General features: G+C 51.0%; 1 protein-coding gene across 4 annotated transcripts in view; it reads left to right on the top strand.

Annotated features, from left to right (window-relative positions):
• TECPR2 (tectonin beta-propeller repeat containing 2) overlaps positions 1–24,457 on the top strand; it is a 104,253-nt gene extending 79,796 nt beyond the window's left edge. For all 4 annotated transcript variants that reach the window (XM_004434274.3, XM_087447911.1, XM_087447909.1 and 1 more), the window contains 3 exons: positions 19,317–19,458; positions 19,955–20,104; positions 20,479–24,457. In XM_004434274.3, the coding sequence (XP_004434331.1) occupies positions 19,317–19,458; positions 19,955–20,104; positions 20,479–20,630 (444 nt within the window). In that variant the 3' untranslated portion in view covers positions 20,631–24,457. The remainder of the gene's footprint in view (positions 1–19,316; positions 19,459–19,954; positions 20,105–20,478) is intronic.
• Positions 24,458–24,773: the final 316 nt, after the last annotated feature.

The raw sequence follows: 24,773 nt of genomic DNA, 5'->3' as shown, positions 1-24,773 counted from the left end.
CCCTGGATGGGATTGCCCTGCACCACCGGCCCCTGCACAGTTGTGGAGCGTGTTGAAGTATTTAGGGGAAACTGTACTGATGTCTAGCTTACTTTGAGGTGCATCCAAAAATAAGATGGATTGATGGGTGGATGGACAGATGGATAGATATATAAAAAGCAAGTGTAGTAAAACGTTATTGGTAGTGGGTATATGGGTGTTCCCTGTAAAATTCTTTCAACATTTTTGTCTGTTTCAAATTTTTCATAATAAAATTTGGAGGGGAAATTCAATAATGTATATAAAGTACCTGGCACAAAGAAAACTCATAGTAAATGTTAATTCACCTCTTCTACTTTCCAACAGATTCAAGATAGCAAAAAATACCTAAAATACTCCTTCAAAAATACTTGCTGTCCATGGGGCTGGCCCAGTGGCGTAGTGGTTAAGTTCGCACGCTCCGCTTCGGTGGCCCGGGGTGTGCGGGTTCGGATCCCAGGCGCAGACTGACACACTGCTTATCAAGCCATGCTGTGGTGATGTCCCATATAAGGTAGAGGAAGATGGGCACAGATGTTAGCTCAGGGCCAATCTTCCTCAGCAAAAAGAGGAGGATTGGCAACAGATGTTAGCTCAGGGCTAATCTTCCTCACAAAAACAAAAAAAACTTTTCTGTACATATGAAATGAAGGGAAAACTTACCTCCAAGATCAGGGACTTGTGGGACCCCATTTAGTTGGGCACAATCATGTTTCTCCCCCCTCTGAAATCTCAGCAGGAAGTCGGCATGTTGGCGTTCACCCAGGAGGCCTGTGAGAGCCTCTCCTCGCCACAGTAGGGTACAGTGCTCAGGGAGACAACAGCATATTGGAGCCCTGCCACCCAAGACTGTCCCCACCAGTGGCAGAGTCTGTTACTTGAAGTCAGAAGAACCTGAACTAGTACTTTTTTTCCATATGAGACCAAGTGATGTTGGGAAACCTACCCAAACTCACTGGCCCTTCATTTCCTGACCGTTAAAGTGAAGAATCCGATCCACCGGAGGACCATCTGAGGCTTTGTTCAAAATATCCAGGCCTGGGTCCCTCCCCTTTAGGTAAACTCAGCAGGTCTGGAGTGGGGCTTGGACATATTGGTTGGTTGGTTTTTATTTTAATCAAAGTCACATACATAAGTAACTAGGTTAATGTGTCAGCTAGTTCTACAAGTTGTGCTACAAGAAACAAGTCTCCCCACCCATTTTCCCCTCTCTAGAGAACTACTTTCTTTTAGCTTCATATCCCTGAATAAGTGCTTAGGGAGTGTTAAAAAACAAAATTCAACTGAGTAAATTTGGAGGTCTAGTTGGCTTTATTAACGATTCATGAATTGGGCAGCATCCATCTAGCAAATAGAAAGGAGCTCTGAGGAGCTGTACAAAATGGAAGATTTTTAAAGGCAGAAAGGGGATGGGACAAAGAAGTCATAAACAAAAGAAAGGATTGTTTCGGGCAAGGTCACTTTACTCTGGGGGAAGGTGGAGGTCTGTTGGGCAGATGACCTCACTAGTGCTGATCAGGTAATTCCAGATGGACTGGTTAAAGATCACATTCCTGGGAGAGGCTGACACTGCAGTTAGGTTAGGTATTAAGTCTTGGTTTGCTAACATGAGGCTTAGCACAAGTGACTCCATTTTGGGCTTCTTGTTTCTTTTTTAACAGGAGATATTTCTCGGTTCTTTTAGCTCTAGGTGTTTTCAGTTGACTTCCCGCTGGAAGAGAAGGATGCAGAGCTCCTTCGTCACCTTGTCCCCCCAGCCATGCATCCTGCCTTCCTGCCTCCATCCTCCCATAGCCACAGCTCTGCTCGGCATTTGCAGTGCCGTGACGGGGTACATGCTCTTCTGCAGTGCCGTGACGGGGTTCATGCTCTTCTGCAGTACTGTGACGAGGTTCATGCTCTTCTGCAGTGCCACGACGGGGTACATGCTCTTCTGCAGTGCCGTGACGGGGTACATGCTCTTCTGCAGTGCCGTGACGGGGTACATGCTCTTCTGCAGTGCCGTGACGGGGTACATGCTCTTCACAACTGGGCCAGGGAGTACGCTATGCTTCATTTTCTTATCTGTACGACTCTCTGTTTTCCCTTGACTTGATAATTGTCTTGTTTTTCCATCTAGTTTTCTATATGGTTTTACACATTCAACCCCAAACTCTGCCAGTTGTTTCAGTTTCCTCTCCATACACTTGGACACATCAGGCTCTATCCAGTTCATCCTCGTGGAGAGATCTCTCCTGAATGCTTTGGCCATCTCCAGTCTGGCCTGGTCACCCTGTCGACCTGGGATCGCCCTTTGCCTCCCTCGTTTGTTAGATCCCCCTCCTGGACCCCGTGTCTTCTTTCTTGTTTCTGGTGGAGTTTATCCTCCAGTTGGTTCCTGAGAAGGGTTCATGATGAGTAACTTTTGGAGACATTGCATGTCTAAAGAGTTTTCTGCCCATGTTCACCCTTGACCTTGGTTGGGTACAGCAGTCTAAGTTGGAAATAATTTTCCTTTAGAATTTTGAAGATTTTCCTCCATCTCCTGGCGTCCAGTATTGCTATTGAGAATCTGAAGCCATTCTGATGCCTGATCCTTGATATTTGACCTGTTTTCTCTCTAGCAGTTTGTAAGATCTCTTTGTTCCCAGTGTCCTGAGAACAGATAGACAGTGATGTGCCCGGGGGAGGGCCTGGTTGTTGTTTGTGTAGCGAGCCCTTTCAGCCTGGAGCTCGTGACCTTTGTTCTGGGAGGCATCCTGTTATCCTGCTGGCCGTCCCCTCCTGCGTCTGTCCCTCCTGTTTCTCTCTTTGCTCCTTCCAAGGGTCCTGCTTATGTACCAGGGACTTCCTAAACTGCCCTCCACTTTTCTCACCTTTTCTCTTCTGTTTTCTATCTCTTGAAACTTTTATCCTACTTTCTAGAAGACGTTTTAAACGTTAGCCTACAGACCTTCTGTTGGATTATTTTGTGATCATGTTTTAATTTCTGGAAGTTCCTGTTGCTGTTTCACGGTTGTCAAATCGTCTCTTGTCCTCAAGGATGTTGGAAGTTTCTTTTCCTGCGCGGTCTCCACATCCCTGAGTTGTCTGTTTCTGTCTCTCTCTTGACTTCTCCACGGCAGAGGCTTTCCTAAGATGTTGGTGATCATGGTCATAAGTGTGCGGCACAGAAGGCTGATTGGAAGCCCTGAGAGCATCCATGGAGCTTGTTGCCTGGGCTCTCTGCACGACAGTCTGCTTGGCTGTTGGCTGTTGGCTGTTTGCTGGGGAGTCCCTGGGGTCAGTTGCTTTTGGCCTTCCAGGCCCTCCAAGGCATTTACCACTCGCCCGCCACTTTCCAGCTTCCAGAGTTGTGTGGCTGTTTTCTACTCTCATTCTCCCTATCCTTGTGAGATTTGAACCTTATTTTTAACTCTCTCTCTCTCACTGGAGCGTTGCTTCAGAAGGGAGTGAGAGGTAGATGTGTGTGTGAGTTCTGTTGTCATTGCTCAGGAGGCTCTGGGTCAGAGTTCCACGAGTGGTCCTGACATTCCTAATGCTGAGGACCGTGGGTGTCGGTCATCCCTTCCGACTCACACTTCTGGTGTTATCGCTCCTCAGAGGATGTCCGCGTCCCTTGCCTCTCAGAACGTCTCTGAGTGGTGTGAGGTGTTGTTGGGGCTCCCCATTACACTGAGGTGTTTGGTGAACACAGCGGTGCTGCCCACAAGTGAAGGGGTAAGACTCCAAAAATGGTGTCTAATGCTCTTGTTGGACGTAACAGCCCCATTTTGAGGAAAATTAAATTGTTTTTGCCACTTCCTTGATTTTTTTCCCATGTTGCCTTTTTTCCTGTCGCTCCATTTGAACACCTGATGTTTTTGAGCTATCTTCTCCTCAAATCCTGTTCCTAAGAAATATTTCCCTTCTCTGGGATGTTTGACTCTAACCTCTTGCTCTGGAAGGCTGTGAAGGAAGGACCTCCAGGGTACAGATGGGCTGCTCAAGCCCAGCAGCAGGCTCGTCAGTCTCTAACATCTGGATGACCCCGTGTTTTAAACAAAGATCCAGGCACCCTGTCCCAGCTGACATGCGTGTGCCCCGAAAAAAATGTGAGCACCAGGAAGGGTCTGCATGTGATCTCAGAGGAACAAGCCAAAAGGTCATGTCGGGGGACATTTGCTGTCTGGGCGTCACTCCTCCAGTGGGCCAGTCCCAGAGCTGGCCTGTGCAGCAGCCGGTGCGCAGGGCCTCGGCGCCAGGGCATCTGTCTGAGCAGCTGCTGTGTATGATAAGCTGTCGGAGACACTAGGGGCCAGTGCAGCTGGGAAAAGGTTTCTGCAGTCTTCCCGTGTCACTGCCACACTGACCACAGCTGGGCACAGTCGTCCAGTCGTCTTTGCTGACTAGAAGAAGAAAGAAGCAGAGGAACTGTCCTGTTGTCCAGAACCCAGCATCCAGTAGCTTCACTCAGCTAGGTCGGCAGTTTTCAAACAATTTTAGCAGTAGAACTCATTCTTCCAATAAAATCTTGCACTTATGCCAAATGTGTTGAACAAATAACAGGAGAGCTGCTCCTGTGAAACTGCCCAGGTGCCTTCCACAGGGATCCTAGGGCAGCTTGTAGAGCCAGAGCTCCTTGGGCCTCAGATGGTGGACTGCTGGTCTGTGGGGCAATGAGGACCAAGGACTTGGCACAGCAGGCCCTGGGGCCGCCATGCCTCAGAGTCAGAGCGTGAAAACCCAGTCAGGGGAGCCTCGAGGTCATCTGGCTCACCCTCTTGCTGAGGACACAGAGCCCAGGGGGAGGGGATCTGCTCCGGGTCACACACTGAGTCGGAGGAAAAGACGGCAGTGTCCAGGCCTCCCAGCTCCTTGGCCCTTGCTCGCCTGAGAGCCTACTGGTACTTTAAATACAGGCCTGTTAACATCAGTGTCTGGTTTACAAACTTATCTAAAAGTAGAAGGAATAGAAGCAGCAAGAGGATCTGCTACAGGGGAAAACACAGAAGAACTCAAAAAACCAAACACCAGTCAGAGAGTACAACAACTGTGGGGGCTGTGTGACAAAGGACCAAACAACGCCGTGCCTCAGTGGCCCCTGCGAGCTTTACTACAACATTGGGGTACTCGGTGCACACTGCAAATCCTCGAGGGAAAATAAAGTTTGCAATGTCTCACAAATGTTAGGTGGATTAAAGGTTAATTAAAACAGAGAGGGAGACAACCTGGAGGGGAAGCAAAGGCATGTAGAAAGCGCAGCTGGCCACTTTGATGACCACAGCGCCTTTGGGTTAGGGCTTGTTTCCAGAAGGTGTCTTTCCAGTGTGATTTGTGCTGCTTTGCAGGCTCTCTGATTAATCCACCTCGGTGTTCCTGAAATGTTCCTGCTGAATTTCATCCAGGTTCACATAAGGTCCATTCCAAAATGATCTGTCTAGATAAACATGTCCATTGGCTGTAAAATTTTCAAATTTTTTTTCTTATAGACTGGATTTATTCACATTCTGGCTGAGGGGTGTGTGTGTGTGTGTGTGTATCTGTGTGTGTGTTCGTTCCTTAGGTAAAGGCTCAGCTTGCTGGAAGGAGGCTTGGAGAACTCTGGTCTGAGCCCCCGGACACCTCAGTTCTAGACTCAGCTCTGCCATGGGCAGGTCCCCTCACTTCTCGGTGTCGGTTTGCTCACCCAGAATATGAGGGAGTTGGGTTTAGCTGGTCTCCAGGATCCCTTTCAGCCCCAAATCGTTTTTGGAGAGCTCTTGAAACAGAAAAGCCAGCGTTTTTGTTAGTAGGAGGCACTGTTTTCTCTTGAGCCTGGAGTTAGTTGTACTGCCCTCCCTCTCCAAATTATTGTTCGGACTTACCTGGGCCTTGCTGTCCCCTGGAATGCCAATTTCATGGACATTTCTTGAGCAAGGGCTCTGTGAAACCCCGCCACCCTTGGAGCTCAACGGGTTGTGAAAATGAAAAGCATTTCCGATTCCCTCCAAGTCTGCCTGGGCTAGAAGGGAGTGAGGTGAGGAGGGTGCACTGGAGAAGGCCCAGTGGGATGATCCTGAATAGGGGCTCCTTTGGACTGGTAGATGGGGACAGGGGTCCTTCAGAAAACTGAGGAAGCAGGCAGTTCATGAGCTGGGCTTTGCAGAGCAGGGAGGGTGTCGTCAGCAGTCTCACAAGGGGGTGTCCAGGCAGAGTAATGTAAATAAGCTGGGAAGGTGAGAAGCCCTGTTTGCTTAGAGCCCAAGCCCAGTGCTGTGGGACCGAGCCAACCATGAGGCCAGAAAGTGGGGGGTGACGCCCGCTGGTGGAGGGTGGAGTGCCACAGGAACGGGAGTTACCCTGCAGATAGTGGGGACCGCGGCCAGTGGTGCAAGGCAGTCACATGTCCAGCACAGATTATTCTGCAGCCCCCGGTAGGATGGTTTGCCATGGGGAGACCAATTAGGAGGCCCCTGAAGTGGTCTAGGCAGCACACCCCAAGTGGCTGAGTCCTGACATTCATGTCTTTGCACACTGAATGACTAGACATAAAGAACCTACTGTGTATCAGGGGCCGTGCGAGGCACTGGACGAGGCAGGCAGAGTCCTGCCCTCGTGGAGTGTGCAGTCTTGTAAAACCAGATCAAAAACAGACTCCAGTGAAAATCGCTGGGTGAGGGGTGGACAACTTCTGGGTGGCACACTTTTCTCTGCCTGTGGCTTTCACCACTGGACGTGTGGGTAACGGGCAGCGGGAACCACCTGCGGCAGGCTCTCCGTTGTTTGTAGTTACCAGAATCATTTCTCCTAGGAGTGTGTGGTCCTACCACAACTCACCTAGTGGCTGTAGTCCAACTTCTTGGGGGAATGTACTAGATGAGAAAATTGGAGCCAGAGTTAACAAGTACTGTATATAACTCAAAAAACAAGCTTGTCTGGATTCCAGGAAACCCAGAACCTGTCCCGTTTCTGGCTCATGTTATCTAAGCTAAGCAGTCTTTTCAGTACACCTGACAACTAAGGTGAATCCCTAACCTGAGGACAGTCATTGTGGCCCCGGGTGGGCACTGGACCCAGCAGCAGGGCCTTTGAATGGCAGTTTGGGACTAGTCCATCACGTGAAAACTTCACTCCTTAGCTTGAACTTTATGTCTAGTCAAGATCTCAGTGCATAAAATAAATTCTGTCTGGAGAATCTCTTGATTAATGAGAAAGAGTAATGGTTTATTCTATAATATGGGTGGCTTAGAATAAATAAAATGTGGTCTTAACTTGTTCATAATAATTGGTAATGAGTGTTTGACTTTTGAGAACATGGGATAGCAGCTTGATTCCCCCCAGCACCACCCCCACCCCGTGAGGTCTTGTTTAAGGGAAACTTAACAGCCCTGAGCAGCCCCTTTGATTTGTAAATATCAAAGCATGTTGATGGCTGTAATTAAATCACTGGGTGCTTCCAGAAAGGGGGTGTGGCTTCCTTCCCATAACTCACCTTGTAACTCAACTTTAAAGGACGCTTAAAAATAAGCAGGAGCAGGCACACGCGTGTGCGCGCACACACACACTCACGATCTTTGGAGGCACACCAAGACTATACATAATTTTTTAGTATTTCCAAATGATTTTTAAATCTTAAATTCCTTATTTACTCCATTTTACAGTTGCAACCTTCATTCTTTTTTTTCATTTTTATAGTTTTAAATAGGATAAGCCAAATTTTTAGGCTGTCTACTTCTTTTTTTTAATTGAAATTTTTATTGAGATAATTGCAGATTCACATGCATTTGTAAGAAATAATAGAGATCCTCTGTACCCTTTACCCAATTTCCCCCAATGATAACATCTTGCAAAACAACTGTACATTGTCACAACCAAGGCTTGTCAATTTTTTCTTTTTAAAAAAATTGTGGTAAAATACACATAACATAAAATTTACCGTTAGTGGCATTTAGTACATTCATAGTGTTGTGCGACCTTCATCACTGTCTAGTTCCAGAACATTTTCATCAGGTTTTAGGGAAACGCTGTACCCGGGAGCAGTCACTCTCCATTGCTCCCTCCCCCAGTCCCTGGCAGCCTCTAGTCTGCTTTCTCTCTATAGGAATTGTCCTCTTCTGGACACTTCACATGAATGGACTCATACAATATGTGGCCTTTTGTGACTGGCTTCTTTCACTCAGCATCATGTTTTCAAGGTTCCTCCATATTGTTTCAGTATCAGTACTTCTTTCCTTTTTATTCTGAGTGATATTCTTTACCACATTTTGTTTATCCATTCCTCAGTTGATGGACATTTGGGTTGTTTCCACCTTTTGTGTATTGTGAAGAGTGTTGCTATGAACATTCGTGTAGTTTTGTTTGAAAATCTTTTCCATTTCTTTTGGTGTATATCTAGGAGTGGGATTTCTGAGTCATACCGTAATTCTGTATTTAACCTTTTGGGAAACTGCCAAACTGTTTTCCACAGAGGCTGCACCATTTTACATTCCTGTCAGCAATGTAGGCAAGTTCCTATTTCTCTACATCCTCTCCAATGACTTGTTATTTTCCATTTTCTTTTTTGTCGTCATCCTAGTGAAGTGGTATTGCATTGTGGTTTTGATTTGCACTTCCCTAATAACTATTGATATTGAACATCTTTCCATATGCTTGCTGGCCATTTGTATATCTTCTTTGGAGAAATGTCTGTTCAAGTCCTTTGCCCATTTTTTAATTGGGTTGTTTGTCCTTTTGTTGTTGAGTTGTAAGAGTTCTTTATTTATTCTGGTAAGAGTTCTTTATTTATTCTGGATAGTAGACCCTTATCAGATATGTGATTTGCAAATATTTTCTCCCATTCTGTGGGTTGTCTTTTTATTTTCTTTATAGTGTCCTTTTATGTGCAAAAGTTTTTAATTTTTATGAAATCCAATTTATATTTTCTCTTTTTGTTGCTTGTGCCTTTGGTGTCATACCTAAGAAACCATTGCCAGATTTAGCTCTTACATTTATTTTTGATCCATTTCGAGTTAATTTTGTATATGGTATAAGGTAAGGGTCCAACTTCATTGTTTTGCATGTGTGCTGTTGAGTTTTTCCAGCACCATTTGTTGAAAAGACTGTTCTTTTCTCATTGAATGATCTTGGCAGCCTTGTTGAAAAATCACTTGACTGTATGGATTTATTTCTGGACCCTCAATTCTATTCCACTGATTTATATGTCTGTCCTTATGCCAGTATCACACTGTAGCTTCGTAGTGGTTTTGAAATCAGGAAGTGTAGGTCTTCCAAATTTGTTCTTTTTCAAGATTGTTTTGGCCATTCAGGGTCCCTTGCAATTCCATGTGAGTTTAGGATCAGCTTTTTCATTTCCACAAAAAGACCAGCTGGAATTTTGATAGAGATTGCACTGAAATCTGTAGGCCCCTTTGAGTGGTATTGCCTTGCTTACTTCTTGGCCGAAGGGTAGGCCATTGTTTCTCAAAAGGTAGCCCACAGACCTCCTGAATCAGAATCACCTGGGGTGCTTGTTCATTTTTTTTTTTTTTTTAATTTTATTTATTTTTTCCCCCAAAGCCCCAGTAGATAGTTGTATGTCATAGTTGCACATCCTTCTAGTTGCTGAATGTGGGACGCGGCCTCAGCATGGCCGGAGAAGTGGTGCGTTGGTGCGCGCCCGGGATCCAAACCCGGGCCGCCAGCAGTGGAGCGTGTGCACTTAACCGCTAAGCCATGGGGCCGGCCCTGGGGTGCTTGTTTAAAATGTCATTTCTGGGCCCCAGCCTCAAAGTCTGATGCAGAAGGGCTGGCCCTGAGCTCAGGAACATTCTATTTTAACAAGTCTTCCACATCATGAGCCCTGGGGACTCTAAGGTTTAAGAACCGCGGGACCTGGTCTTACTCACCTTCCCTCTGGAGGGATCTGGATTCAGCAAGAGCAGGTTTCCTAGTTTGAAAATGGCCTGTGCACGTGTGGAGCATCTTCACAGACCTCTTCCTGTTTTCCCCCCTCTTGGCATTTTGGCCCTGCTTGCCGCTGGCAGTAAGGTCATTGGGACTTGTTCCAGTTGACATTTGTAAAGCAGTGTTGCTTGGGCCATGTTCAGGAGCTCTTGGGGTGGGTGGCAGAGAGTGGGTGACACCTGTGGAGCCCTTTGCTGCCTTATCATCCTAGGCAGGTGCCTGTCTTTTCCACACTGCCTCCAACTTAACCCCTTTCCTCCCAGAGGCCAGCATGGTGTGCCTGTCTGACCTCTACCAAGTCCTCAGTTCGGCTGGGGAGCCTTTTGTACACTGCATTTTGTTTCTTACCATCTTCCATTGAGTAGCTTTCCAAACCTCTCTCTCTGAACACCTTCCATCTCAGAGCCCTGGACCCCAGCAGACCTTCCTGCAATTTCCTGGGGAGACAAACCTTGTGTAGCACTGCCCTGCCCTTCCCACTCCAGCCGCCTGGTGTCCTGTCATCCCCTCGTGCCACCATGCTCCCTCCTTTGCGTGTGCTCTTACTCCATCTGGCACACTCTTCCCTGTCGTCTTCTCCTGGTTCGTTCTTGTCCATTCTTTGGTCTCGGTTTAGCCGTCAGTTCCTAAGGCAGCCTTCCCTGACCTTGTGGTGTGATCTCCTGGTTATACGCTCTCAGAGCACCTTGTTCTTCACCTTTGTAGCTCTTACCTGCTGAGTCTTACATTTCTTTGTGTGACTGTTTTATTAACATCGTATCTCTCACCACTTTAAAATCCAGGAGCCAGCAAAATTGATTCCTAGCACCTGGTACAGCGTCTGGCATCTGGTGGATGCTCAAGTAAATATCTGTTGGGTGGGTGGATGGATGGTGGGTCGGTGGTTGATAGGAGGATGGTGGAGGTGTGAGTGGGTAGGTGGGTGGATGGTGTGTGGATGGGTGATGAGGAGGTGACGGGTGGCTGGGATGAGTGATGGTAGGTGGATGATGGATGAATGAATGGGTAGGCAGCTGAGTGGCAGGTTGGCAAGTACCAGTCAGTGAGAGTTTCTGAAACTTCCTTTCCCACCTCACAAACATTCTTCGGGGCCTCCTGTTTGATTGTCCTTCAGGAAACAAAGGTGACTAAGACACCTGGGGAAGACACAGTGCTATCCTCAGGGCCATGACTCCAGTGTCCCAGAGGATGGTGGGAGCATGTGGGGCTCGTGGGGAGGGGGTGCCTACAACTCTTCTGTGCTGTCTCCTCCCCTTCCTGTGACAAGACTGTCTCTAAAGAAAAAGCCCTCTACTCCTTTAGGTGGAGCTGGGCCCAGGCCCCGAGGCCTCCGCTCCCCTCCCTGCCCTCTCCCCAGTGGCACCAGGGCATCACTTGTCCCTCTTGCTCTCTTGGAGACTTAACAACCCTTGCCCCTGGCCTTCTACTTCCTCCTGTGCCATCCTGTCCCTCTCCCGGAGCCTGCGGACTTGTCAGAGCAGACCCATAGACCCATAGCAGCTTTGTTCTCTTCTCACCTCTTAGCCCTTTGCAGTCTGGTTTCCCTGGCCCCGGCTGCCTCTCCCCTCCCCAGGTCTCCAGGGGGTGCTAATGACCTCATTTTGTATTCCTCCTGACCTCTGGGTAACATTTGATACCACTGTCCATCCATCCTGCTTACCACTTCTCTATTACCCGATCAGTTAGATGTTTTCAAACTGCCCCCCTCCCACCCCCCCTACCCGACCCAGCCATGACTGTACATCAGATTGACCGACAGGGCATTTCAGCTGCTGAGGCCTGGGCCCTCATGAGAACACCTGATGCAGGCCCGGGGCTTTGTTTTGCAAAGCCCTCTGGGTGGTGGCGTGAGCAACCCGTGTGGGAATCACAGCTGTGACGGGTGGTGACAGGCCTTGGATGTTGTGAACTGAGCAGAGCACAAAATGATATAAGCCAGATGTTTTTTAAGTAAAGAAGTTTATATTGGAAGCAAGGTAGAAATAAATAAAAGTATTAACAGTAAGTGCCCTTAAAATCGCTTTTTACAGTTCCTTCTTAGTTGTTTTGTTTCCCGTTTCCCTGACGAGCCTGTGGAAAGATAGGGCATTTTGGGTGGGAGCTTGTTTGTTCACCATCAGGTTGCTAGGACCCAAGCAACGCCCGCTCTGTCTGAAAGCCTCTGGCAGGCTGGGGTTTGTCATTTAATGAGGGCACGCTCAGCCCCCGACTCCTGGTGCCGACAGGGAGATGAGTGAGCCCCTCTTACATGGCCCGGGGCTCGGGCAGAAGCTCTCCTTCGCCTTCAGAAGAAGGCCCGAGAGGAATGCAGTCTGTTTTAGTGGCGGCATCTCTACTTACATCAGTGATTTTCAAAACAATAAATGGTAGTCACTGAACAAAAAAGTAATCCTAAGGTGACGGTTACAAAAAACCCTGAATTCATAAATAAATATGGCACAGGTCTGCTGAGTCTGCTAATCAGTCGAGTCACAGTGACAAGACGGAGCGCAGCCTTGCCGTGGGTTACGCACAGCAGGACCTGGTACTGCTTATTTTAAGTAAACACGCAGAGCGGAATTCCCTGCCCCCAGGATCCTGTACTGCTTCCCGCTGGGAATTACCCTGAGACCTGTAATAAGCCGTCTTCTCTAGAGAAAGATGATGAAGTCATTTGCTTTTAGTTTCAGTGATTTTCGTTGTTTCTGACCTAACAAAAGATAATTGCTGGCAGATGTCCAGCCCTGCCTGGTCTGTCCGTCCCTGCAGGCATCTCTCATGACCCTCACGTGGCGTGCCCAGGGCCCTGGCAGGCCAGGCTGGCGGCAGACCAGGCCTCCTCATTACCCACCCACTCAGCCAAGAGGGCAGTTAGCAGTGCAACCCCCCATTTTGCTAGCTTTTCAAGCATTTGTTGTTCTCTTGAAGAGAACAGCAGTTTATTTCACCCAAGGCATATCCCTGTCTTTCCTGTCTCTGGTTCAGCTGTTCCTTGTGCTCGTGTTTCTGTTTATCAACCACAGTGTGCTGAGCACTCCCGGAGGCCTGGCGCCCCCGTGAAGGGATCCAGAGTCAAGCAGAGCAGCCCTGCCCCGGCCTGACTTTGCCCATCCTTCCGCGGATCCCGTGGGCTCCACGTTCCAAACCTCCTCTTAGGTCCTTCACCCCCCACCCCACCCCCACCGTCTCTCACCTGGATTACTGCACCAGCCTCCAGAATGGGGCTCCTGTTCTGCCCAGGCCTTCCTGAGGTCTGTCCGCACAGCAGCCAGTGTCAGTTCGTGTCATTCCTGTTTGCAAAGTCTTCTAATGGCTTCCCAACTCACTCAGCATGAAATCCCACTTCTAACCTCAGCCTGCAGCGACACTATGGCCCTGCAGCCCTCTGACCTCTCCCCGCCTGCTCACTGGGCTGCCGCCTCCCCTGCCTCCCTGCTGCTCCCAAACCTGCGCCAGCCTCCAGCTCTGCACTTGCTGGACCTGCCTGGTGTGCCTTCCCTGGGTGTCAGGGTCAGGGAACCGGCCCAGCCCCCCATCCCTCTCGCCGCCCCCCAGTGTTCTCCTAGCCCCTCTCCCTGTTACACAATACAGCATTGGTGTGTTTGTACCCAGCCCAGCCCTCCCAGTGGAATGGATGCTCCTGAGGGTGTAGATGTGTGGTTTGTTTGCAGTGGAGGTTTCCCCCGCGCCCAGCACCGGGCCTGGGGGATGGAAGGTGCTCAGTGTTTGTGGAACAAATGATTTTGAGGCTCCAGATGGAGGTGTTCAGGAGACAGCTGATCAGAGAGCTCGGCATGAACACTGCCAGTGGGGGTAGCATAGTGTTCCAAGTAACCCAGTCTGGGAAATGTGGCAAGATGATATACTTTGTAAGATATGTGTATAAGGATGTGCAGTTATCAGTATCCCTGTATGCTTTTATTCTGGCCACTTCTGCTCTTCTGTCCTTTGAGAGCTGGCTTTCGTCCTTTTCTCCCCGTGGCCTTCCCTGGGCTGCCCTGCAGGCAGGCCTCTAGCCTCTGGGAGGGCTCCAGGTGGGGAGTGCCATTTCCTCTTTCAGAATGAAGCCTCTGTGCCGTGTGCTCCGTCCAAGTGAGGTTCAAGTCCGGATATTGCAGTCTCTAGTGTGGGGTCTGGAGAGCAGGGAGTGTGGTAAGGGGGTGCACAGGAGGGCCTGGGCTGCTGCCCATGGTCTGTTTCCTGCTCTGGGTGCAGTTCACAGGTGTGCTCAGATTACAAAGACCCAGCCAGCTGTACACTTAGGATTTGTGTACCTTTTTGAATATATGTGATCCTTCAATAAAAAGTTCTCCTTTTATTGGACGAGAGCAAGTGAAGAGCTGGGCTAGGGCGACATTTCAGAGGGAAGCAGGAGCCATGTGTTCATCCAGCGCTTCTTAGCATCCCCAGAAATGAACAGACATGGCCTCTGCCTTCAGGGAACTCAGACCAAGCAGGTGTCCCCGGGCATCGGGGCCCTCACCGGGCCGGGAGCTTTGTGAGGAGGTGACCTGACTGGGGTCATGCAGGCTGAGTCAAAGCTGGCCAGGTGAACGAAGGAGTGCATGCTAGGAAGAGAATGGTGGACCAAGGCACAGAGGAGACATGGACCCTGGGGCTGAGCTGGGCCACACTGAGGAATTTCCACGTATTCTGTTGGCAGGAGGGAGACGTGGGAGTGCTGCAGGCAGGAAGGTGGGTCCCACCTCATCCTGAGAAGGGCTGATGAGGAGGTGGACACGGCAAGGTTGGAGACTAGGGGAGGGCGATGTCGGCAGGCTGGGACGTGCCCAAACCAGGCAGTGGGGCAGGGGAGCCGAGGGTTTCCTAAGTTCAGAGACATCTAGGAGATCATAGAAGCCCAAGGATGGAGAGGAGAGAGAAGGGGCACAGCACCTGTCTCCTGCCCTGGCCGTGGGAGGCCATTCTCTTCCTCCTTGCCCTCCTCTGCTGCCCGCCCCTTCCTCCAAGGGTTCCTCCATCCACCGTCTCTCGCTCTCTCTGCGTCATGTTCTCCACTTCTTTCTTCTCCATCCTCCAGCCCCATTACAGCTTTCTCTGTTTTTCCGTTGTTCTGCTTGTTCACAACACACTGCCCCAAAGTTAGTGGCTTCAAACAGCAGTTCGTTATTGTTACATCTCAGGACTGTGGGTTAGGAATGCGGACAGAGTCCAGCATGGACGGCACCTCTCTGCTCCACCATGTCTGGGGCCTCGGCGGGCCTGTGCACGCCTCTCCCCTCCATGTGGCCTGCACATCTGCAGACTTTTCACACGGCTCAGGCTCTGAGAGCAGGAGCCGGTACTGCCCTGCTCTGAAGACCAGGCTCGGCCCTGCCAACCATTTGCTTCTGCCATGTTCTATTGGTCAAAGAAGTCACAGGCCAGACTCCAGGGGAAGGCCACAGACCCCGTGTCTCAATGAGGCTGAAGAATTCGCAGTCACACGAGTCATTTGTAAGCAAAGGACACTTTTGGTATTTATCTTATTACTTGAGAAGGATTTAGGATGCTCCTTAGTTGAGAGAGCCTGTGAGTTCTGGCTGCATCTCTCTCAGACACGCACCGCGGCGTCCCGGGCATGGTGCCGACACACAGTGGGGCTCAGGCATGCATGGGGGCATGAGGGGCCTCTCCCAGTGCTTTGAGGACACAGCCCTGTGCTCTCTGCTTGGCCTAAAGCAGCACTTGCCAAAATGTGCACCTTGGAACCCCTGGCCCATGGGATGGAAATAGGTGTAATACATGTAAAGGAGGTTCTGTGCCAAATAAGTTTGGATTAAAACTAAACAGGTGTGTTTATTGCCCAGAGGGGAATGAGGTAAATATAAATCCCCAAACACGGGGGAGGCCCAGACACCCTCTGTGGCTCTATGTGTGGTCCCTCCTGAGTGCACTCCCCGCCCATAGCCCTGCAGCCGCCCACCCGGCCACCCAGACGATGTGGAATGGGTAGGGCTGCAGTGCTCCCTCTGAGCTCACCTGCACGTCTGGTGGTTGACTCTTGGAGGTGACTCGGGGTTTCAAATGCTGCTATGATTTATGCCTGTGACCGTTGTCCGGGCTTCTGCCAAGCCTGGCATCTTGGCCGCCTGGCCCTCCACTGGGGCTGATTTGGTAGCATGGCCACTAACAGCTCGTAGAATAAATCCTCCCCAGTCCCCAGCACACTCACTTCCTGCTGAGCCTCACGCATGCCTGGCCCCTCACCCCTCAGCTGCCCTGTGTCCTTCAGGCCTCAGCCCTAGTGCCGTCTCCTCACCTGGCCGTCCGCTGTCACTAGCCACCTCACCACCCACCTCCCCCATCATGGTTGCTCATCTTATTTATTATTTTTTAAAATATATATGTATTTTTTATTGAAGTAACATTGGTTTATAACATTGTATAAATTTCTGGTGTACATCATTATATTTTGACTTCTGTATAGGCTGCATCGTGTTCACCACCAAAAGTCTACTTTTGTGGCCATCTGTCACTGTACACATGAGTCCCTTTACCCCTTTTGCTCTCCCCCAACCCCATTCCCCTCTGGTAACCACCAATCTGTTCTGCATATTGTGTGTTTGTTTGTTTGTTAATCTTCTACATATGAGTGAAGTCATACAGTATTTTCTTTCTCCATCTGACTTATTGCGCTTAGCATAATACCCTCAAGGTCCATCCATGTTGTCACAAATGGCATGATTTTCTCTTTTTTATGGCTGAGTAGTATTCCATTTTACATATATACCACATCTTCTTTATCCCTTCATCTGTCCCTGGGCACATAGGTTGCTTCCAAGTCTTGGCTATTGTGAATAATGCTGTGATGAACATTGTCTTATTTCTTGATAGCACCTGTGATTATCTGAAATTATCCTTCAGCAGTACTGCAGGAGTCAGGCCTCGTCTGCCCAGCTCCCCAAGATTCCCCCGTGCCTGGCATCTGGATGGGTGACTGCAGGCCTGATGAGCAGAGCAGGGTTCCCTCTCACATGCAGCTGAGGAAAGAGCCCTTTGCTGCTAACAGGACCTTTGAGGGACGCTTGTTCTCTGTATCTCTCTTGAAACATTACAAATGGACAGACGGCCCCTGCTGCAAGGCCAAGAGCATGTGGCTGCTCAAATTGCACTGTAAGCTCAGTGTAAGGAGAAATTTCTAGCAGCCAGAGTAAGGCCCAGGTTTGGAGGGGAGACAGTAAGTTCCCATCCCTGGAAGCATGCCAGCAGTGGTCTTAGGTTTCTCCAGCTCTGAAAACACTGGAAATTGTTTAGACGAGGCAGACGCTGGTCTGGGTCTCCCAGCGGTGATAACTAGCCGGTGACCATGCTCTCAAGGGTGGCTGCTGCCCTTCCTCCTTGCTATCCTCTGTGTCCCCTGCCCTCCCTTCAGCCAAGAGCATCTGATTGATTGACCTCCAGCTGTGGTGCTGGGGCCTTGGTGCCCCCTCCCTCCCAGGAGGGTCTTTTATCCATTCATTAATTCAGCCAACAGTTAGGAAGCCCCTGCCCAGAGCTGCTGGTGAATGAGAAGTGTGGGCGGGGTGGTGAGTGCTCATGAAGGTCTGGAGTTCCCGACCACCTCGATGGGGCAGGGGGAGCAAGGTGAGCCCCCTCTGCCCGAGGTGCCCCAAGAGTGCCTGGTAGCTGGTCCCCACAGGTGTGTGAGGTCAGCATCGTACCAGGAAGCTCACCATGTGGATGCGGCCTGGGTGTGAGGCATCTAATGTGACCGCGTTCACCACAGCCAAGAAGAGGGAAGCACAGAGCAAGAGAGGCATGTCGGCTGTGAGGGAGCCACCCAGTGTCCACTGGGTGACTGACATCGGGTCCAGTTGAGGCAGACCAAGAAGGCAGGGCCCGGAGACCCAGAAATATAAAAGGGACCACTGTGAGGTTCAGAAAAATGGGCAGCATCGGTCCATAGGGAGCGGACAGCCAGACGCTAGGGTTTTGGTCGCTCCTCAGCACTGTCAGTGACCAGAGGCTCAGACCCTCCAGCCAGCTCTGCCCCTGCAGGCACGGAGGCCTCGTCTGGCTGAGGGGCAGCAGACTTGGGACAAACCAGAGCTGGTTAGTGGATGGCATATAGGACATTGAAGGGGCTTACTCTTGTCCTATGAAAAGTGGACAGGGGACCAGGAAACGTCAAGTGTGGACAAGGGCTGACCAAGGAGTAGGGCAGGGCGAGCCAGCATTGTGCCCACCCCCGCGAGGCTGCTCCGGCCTGGGTTTCATTTGATTCTCACATGGCCTGGGCAGCCAGTGTTAGCCCCACCCGGGGGCAGGAGACTGACTCAGCAGGGGCCATCACCTGCCCAAGGGGACAGACAGGAGGACCGCTTGAGCAGGAGTCCTCCCACTGGGTGTCAGGGCCCAGGGGTGGGCCTGGGCCAGTCCAGGTGGGTGCCTCTGGATGTTCCCCTCACGGGCACGGGGCCTACAGAGGGACAAGGACATCGCAGGAGTTAAATGTTGCCCTTGTTCTCAGAGCTGTTGTTGGTCATGAGGCCACTGAGGGCCAGGCTTCTGCCTGTTTATTGGCCGTAGGATCTAGTGTGACTGTTGAGGGACCCAGAAAGAAGGGAGTCATCCTCCTGTCTTAGAGCAGCAGAGTGACCTCCCCTGACTCTCGCCTCGCCCTCTCCCTGGGCCTTTGAATAGGCCTCTGCCACCCACCCTCCTCTGACTGAGCTCGTAGCCAGTCGACATGCCTTCTCCCCCCTCACCCTCTGTCACAACACTCACAACAGCAACAACAATTTTTATTTCTGTAATTTTCAAAATTAAGCTTTTTATTAGAAAAAACTTGAGACTAACAGAAAACTTGCAGGCATATTTCAATAACCTCCTGCAGACCCTTCACCCAGATTCACCTGCTGTGAGCACATGCCTGTGTTCGTACTTCTGAGACCCTCAGAGGCCAGACCCTCCGCCCTGGATCCTTCAGCCAGTGTTGCCCCAGAGCCGGCCTTCCCTTCCTGAGCTGCTGCCGTCGGGGGGACATGGACGGTGACATGACACTCCTCTGTTATTGCCCTTTACAGCAGTGCGCCCGTCCCAGCCCTGGATCCCATGTGCTTCTCCCATCCCTTCCTCCTCCTGTAATCTGACCCATCTCCGCCTCTGTCCCTCAGGACGTGCGGCCGCCGAAGAGTCTAGTCGGGGCTCCTTGTGTGGTGGGAGGTTGCTCAGTGTGGGTTTGCCTGATGCTGCAGGATGGTCTGACTGGCGTCCTTCTCCCTGTGAGACTGTGCTTGGAGGGCAGGAGGGTCCCCTCCGCTTCCCCCTGGGCCCCCCGCACCTGCTGTGCCTCCCGTCCCACGTCAGGCTGCTGTGGGCTGCTGTGCGTGGTAGCTGACACGTCCTCAGTTCTCCAAACCTCCCGTCCTTCCTCTCCAAAAATAACGGCCCCCCCACCTCCTTCCCTGAGGAAAGTCCCTTCCTGCTTCCAGCCTGCCGGGGTCACCTTGGTCAGCGTCCATTCCAGCCCCAACGACCAGATGCTGTGGGCGCTCGACAGCAGGTGGAATGTGCACGTCCGAACTGGAATCACTGAGGAGATGCCAGTGGGGACCGACTGGGAGCACGTGCCAGGTAGAGATGAGCAAGCACATCGTGGCCGTCCACTCCCACGGGCTGGCCGGGCGCCGTGATCACAGGGGCACTGTCTGCCAAGCAGCGTGTCTTCCACACAGCAGCCACGGCTGTCCCACCCAGGGCTGTCTTCTGTCTGCTGCTCTATGAGGGAGGTGACAAGCAAGTGTCTAACTAAGCAATCCTTGTCTGAGGGACCCAGGATTGTATAATGACAGCCAGCCCCTGTCCTTGGGGTTTTGTGGGATGATTGTTTCCATGCTGCCCGGACCCTCCTGTTCTTTGGCCTTGGGCTCTTGGCGTCTCTGTCAGCCCTGCCAATGGGGCATCTCTTCCCTCAGCTCCCACTCCAAGCCCAGCCAGTGCAGGGCACTGTCACTGCAGGGACGCTCTGGTTGACGGGCAGTGTCAGGAGAGAGCAGGCTTGTAGGAAGGGGTAGTCTGTCCTGTCTACAGCTGGGGTCTGAGGACAGATGGACGCCCTGTTTGCCTGCAGGGTTGCAGGCCTGCCAGCTGGCACTGAGCACCAGGACCATATGGGCCCGCTGCCCCAACGGTGATCTCGCCCGACGGTATGGCGTCACTGACAAAAACCCCGCCGGAGACTACTGGAAGAAAATTCCCGGAAACGTGACGTGTTTCACAGGCAGGTGCCGCAGCTCGAGGCTGCGTGGCTCTCCTTGGGGTTCTCAGGGCTCCCGAGGACCACGTTAAAGGGGCTCTCACATGAGGCTGCTCCCACTGGGCTCCCTCTCCCAAATGAGAGCGAGGGCAAGGCCCTCCCTGGAGGAGCCCATCCCAGGGTCACACCTGAGGGAGGGAACTCAGCTCCCAGGAAGAAGACAGGGTGCTGGGGAGCCCACTTTAAAGCAGAGGAAACAGGCACAGAGTGGGGGTGGTGTGTCCAGGGCCCCACAGCTAGAAAGTGCTCATCCAGATGTGGACCCAGGCTCCTGACTCCACCTGTGCCCCACCCTGAGCTGGGTGATTAACAAGTGTGGCTGGCTGTTGTCCCTGCAGTGACCTCGTCAGATGAGCTGTGGGCCGTGGGCCCCCCCGGCTACCTCCTCCAGCGGCTGACAAGGACTTTCAGCCACTCGCACGGTGCCCAAAGCGGCCACGCCACCACCCCCCACCCCGAGGACCTGGAGGATGAGTGGGAGGTCATCTGAAAGAGCTCTTGGGTGGAGTCGCCCAGGAAGGAGGAAGCGGAGACTTATGTGGTGGACACAGTCGGTTTCTGAGTCGCTCGCTCCTAGACATGCCTCATCAACTCTTGTCCAGACACGTCTGGCCAGGTTGGACACCCACACTTGCTTTAATCCATATTTGTTTCCGTCTCATTCCCGAACTCACAGCCTTACCGAGTGATCCGTTGCTGTAGCAGCAGTGCCTCTGAACTCTTATGAGGTCATCTCCAAGTGGGGACAGTGGCTGCTGCCAGTTGCATGCACTACAGTTACCCCTGTGCTGTGCTCATGTTCTCATCACTGACCCCTCCAGGTCCTGTTGTGGAGGATGACGCGGGGAGCCTCCTGTGGGCAGGACGAGTCACAGCCAGGTCGGGGACATGCCTGTGAGCTCCCGCAGGCAGCCCCGTTAGTAGCCCCAAGGCCAAATGGAGCTGAAGGTCAGTGCCTTCCAACCACTGAACGTCTTCCATGATGGCTTCATCTCCATCACAGCGTCTCTCCACCCCCTCTCTCAGAGACGCAGGTTCCAGCACACATTCCATGCTAGACAGCCCAGATGGGAAACCGAGGCCGTGTTTAAGAGGTGAGGCACTGGGCTGTGCCAGGACAGAGAACACACACGCATACAACACACAGGCCACACTGTGCCCTCCCTGCCCACTCATAGGCCGGGGCACGCTCGCTGGCACACGTCAGCCCAAATAATAAAGGCCAGTGGATGAAAGGCTATGGAAGTGTGCGCGTGTATCGAGGCCAGGACGGCACAGGAAGGCGCGGTCAGATGTGGGGGAGCGTAGCCGCGTTAGCCAGCTGAGATGTGTCTTTAGAGGGATATTAACTCATGCTGGTGGACATCAGAAAAACCAGAAGCATCCTCAGAGGATGAATCTACTAATTATTGCCTTTTTTGTTTGTTGTATTATAAACCTGCATAAGATACCTCATTTGAAATCGAATCTTACAAATTTAAAAGAGAAGTGTATTTTCTGAAATCAGTGGAAGGCCTTACACTCCTTGCATGGTTCATCCTGAGCCTGCACTGTCCTCGGCTGCAGCTTCAGAGAGGGCGGGCAGCCCCCTGCATGTCCTCGACGTGCAGGGCAGTCATGGGAACTGCCGGCTGGCTCCAAGACAGAGCCCGGCACTGTCAGTGGGGTGTTTGGGTTGATACCCCCAGAAGGTTGGACCTGGTGCCTGCTGTGGTCAGTTGCTGTGGCCACATCAGATGTCAGCCCTTGGGGTCAGCCTGCAGTGCCCACTCTGCTCGCTGGCATCTGAGCTCTAGGACTCAGCAGCCCAGCCACGCATCCCACCCTGAGCCCGCCCCTCCCTCCTGGGGGCTGCACGAGGCAGGACTCCAGCCCCGATGCTTTTTTTAGCCTGCTTTTGGCCCTGGGCCCGGTACTGGAGGCCTGTTTTCTACTGAGTGAGTGTCCGGGAGCCCCCAGGCTACAGGTGAAGAGCGATAAAATATGTTCTCTGATAGGACCCAGCCAGCCATGAAGATGGAGGTTTTCCAGGTCTAAATGAGGACGAGATGCTGAAATCCCGGATCTTACTTCACACTTCACTTTTATAGAATCCTTTTTTTAAAAGTTTGGTGACAGCAGAGGCCGCCCCAGGCTGGCCGTGGCTCCTCTCCCTCGTCTGTTGTGCCTTGCCCGGCCCCCCTCGATGGCAAAGCTCTCCTAATCCCATGGGACTTTAGTGCAATTAAACCCAAGTCTAGTTTGATACTTTTAAATGACTTTTAGCTTCAGTGCTTTGTACAGTTTACTTTCTGGTTTCATTTTTAGTTGTGCTTTGAGACAGTGCAATAAACTAGACTTTTCCAAACCTCGTGGAGTCTGATGTTTGACGTGAGAAGGTGCCCTTAGGGGGCACTTGTGGAGGCCAGTGTTCCTGCCTGTGCTAGAAAACTGCTGACGGTGTTCACCAACCCAGCCTACTGCTAGGAGCGTGCAGGCGGACGTGACCTGTGACCTGGTCACTGTGTAAATCTGCACCAGGTTGCCCAGGGTGGCCGTCCTGGGGGAATGGTCACTCCAGAGGTAGACGGACCTCCCGGTAGCCCCTGGGAAGGACACCCTAATGTCAGGCGGAGCGCAGGGAGGGCTGTCTCCTTATGGAGGCCCGGCTCTGGATGGGTTCAAACCCCTGCGTCTAAGTCTCCGTCCAAGAAACAAAACCAGACACCGGAATTGTGCTACTGAAACCAACACGTGGGAAGAGACCACGTTCCTCACAGCAGTGGGACATGTCATGTACCAGGAAGCGGCCTGAGCAAGAAATGGCCGAGCTTTACAGAAGACAGCAGAGAACGTTGGAATCAGGGAAGACAGGTTCGACATTCCTGATGGAAGACTAAATACATCATGCAGAGACACCGGTCCTTCCCAAAGGAATTGATGGGTTTAACTCAGTTTGTCAGAATCCCCACTGGGATTTTTTTTGTTGGGGGGAGGCAGGGAGGAATTCACAAAACAATGTTCGTGCCCACGAACGCCCCTTGACTGTGCCAGACGTGCTCCTAGGGTCACACACGTACAGCTTCACATCCTCGTTAGCGCCCCTCGAGGTGAGTACTGTTAGCCCCTGGGGAGACTCAGAGATGTTAAGTAACTTGCTCAAGGTCACACAGGGAGCGCTAGGACTGGAACTCAGCTCTTTGGAACTCCAGACCTGCGCTGTCTGATGCCGCCTCACTGTCCCGGTAAGGAGAAACAGATGAGAAGCGCCAAGAGTGATGACGGCCAGCGAAGGAAGTATGGCGTGGGTGGAAGGGCCAGTGACGTCGAGCAGCCCAACAAGGCCCACGAGGAGGTAGCGTGAGGAAGGCGTCGCAGGGTGATTTCACAACTGACGTGCACAACTGCTTAGTTATTTGGGCAAAATAAATATTAAATGGATTGAAGAATCTTAAAACTGGGTGGGAAAACTGATTTCTGGATGGCAAGGGGTTTCTAAATTTAAAAGCGATGAGAAAAGCCACAGAGGAGAATAAGTATATAGATTTGATTTCTTCAAAATGTAAAAATGCTGTAAATTAAAAACCCCACATAAAATTAAAAGGGGGAAATAATTGCAACAAATGTGATGCTGATGTTGAATATATACCTTAGAACATGTGCACCCCAGTAGGAGGAACAGCTAAGACACGTGTATGGACAGAGGACGTGGAAGGGCACCACGTAATGAACACCCCAGTACCCAGGGCAGGGGTGCTGAGGCAGCAGGGGGAGCCTCCTGTTGGCACAGCCCCTCTGGGAAAGCCTCTGGCAGTCCAGCAGCAGCCCTAAAGCCTTCAAACCCAGCATCCACTTCCAGAGACCTGTCCTCAAGAACAAATCCTAAATGAGGGAAAAACCTCGTTTGTAATTGTGAAACACTAAAAACAACTGGCATTTGGGGACATTCTCGGATAAAATAGTATGCAGCTGTCAAAAAGCATGTGTACTCCTGGAGGAAATGTGCTCTGGGCAGTCTGTCACATCATCTTACTGTGTCAGTGTGAAATTTCCTGGGTGTGTGTGATATTGTTAATGTGGTTTGGTAGCAGATCGTATATGGGAGAGAGAGGGAGAGGAAGGTAATGCAAATGTATTCATTGTACTCGTCTACCTTTTGGTGGGTTTGAAATTTTTCCTAATTCCAGGGGGCACAGGAGGGGCAGAAAGAAACAAGTTCACTACACAAGCAGCGCGTCAGTGGTTCCCTGTAGTATATACCTTTTTGTAGCTTCTGAATTTTGAGCCACGTAAATGTACTATTTATTCCAAAAATAAATAAAATTCACATTTTAAAAATTCAGTCCTCTCTAACGTTAACTCTTTATGGTATCAACACTAGCTGAATCAAAGCTCACAAAATAAATGCCAAAGACTGCTTAGAAATCATACTTACAAAGGGTTTTACAATGTAGGAAAATGTTTCACTACAGTAAGTTTAAAAATACTAAATTGTGTGATTTGATTTCATGTATGTAAGAAATGTGCATAGAAAAAAAAATTAATACATATTATGTGCATAGAAAAAACTGGAAAAAAAATACACCAAAATGCTCACAGTGGTTGTCTGGGTGGTGGGGTGACGGCAGGTAGCTGGCCCCTTTATGTGGGAGCC

The sequence above is a fragment of the Ceratotherium simum genome, chromosome 24 (assembly GCF_057802395.1).
Source record: "Ceratotherium simum simum isolate JZ-2026a chromosome 24, ASM5780239v1, whole genome shotgun sequence".
Taxonomy (NCBI): domain Eukaryota; kingdom Metazoa; phylum Chordata; class Mammalia; order Perissodactyla; family Rhinocerotidae; genus Ceratotherium; species Ceratotherium simum.
Note: the sequence above shows the minus strand (reverse complement) of the source record. Positions and strands in the feature narration are given on the sequence as shown.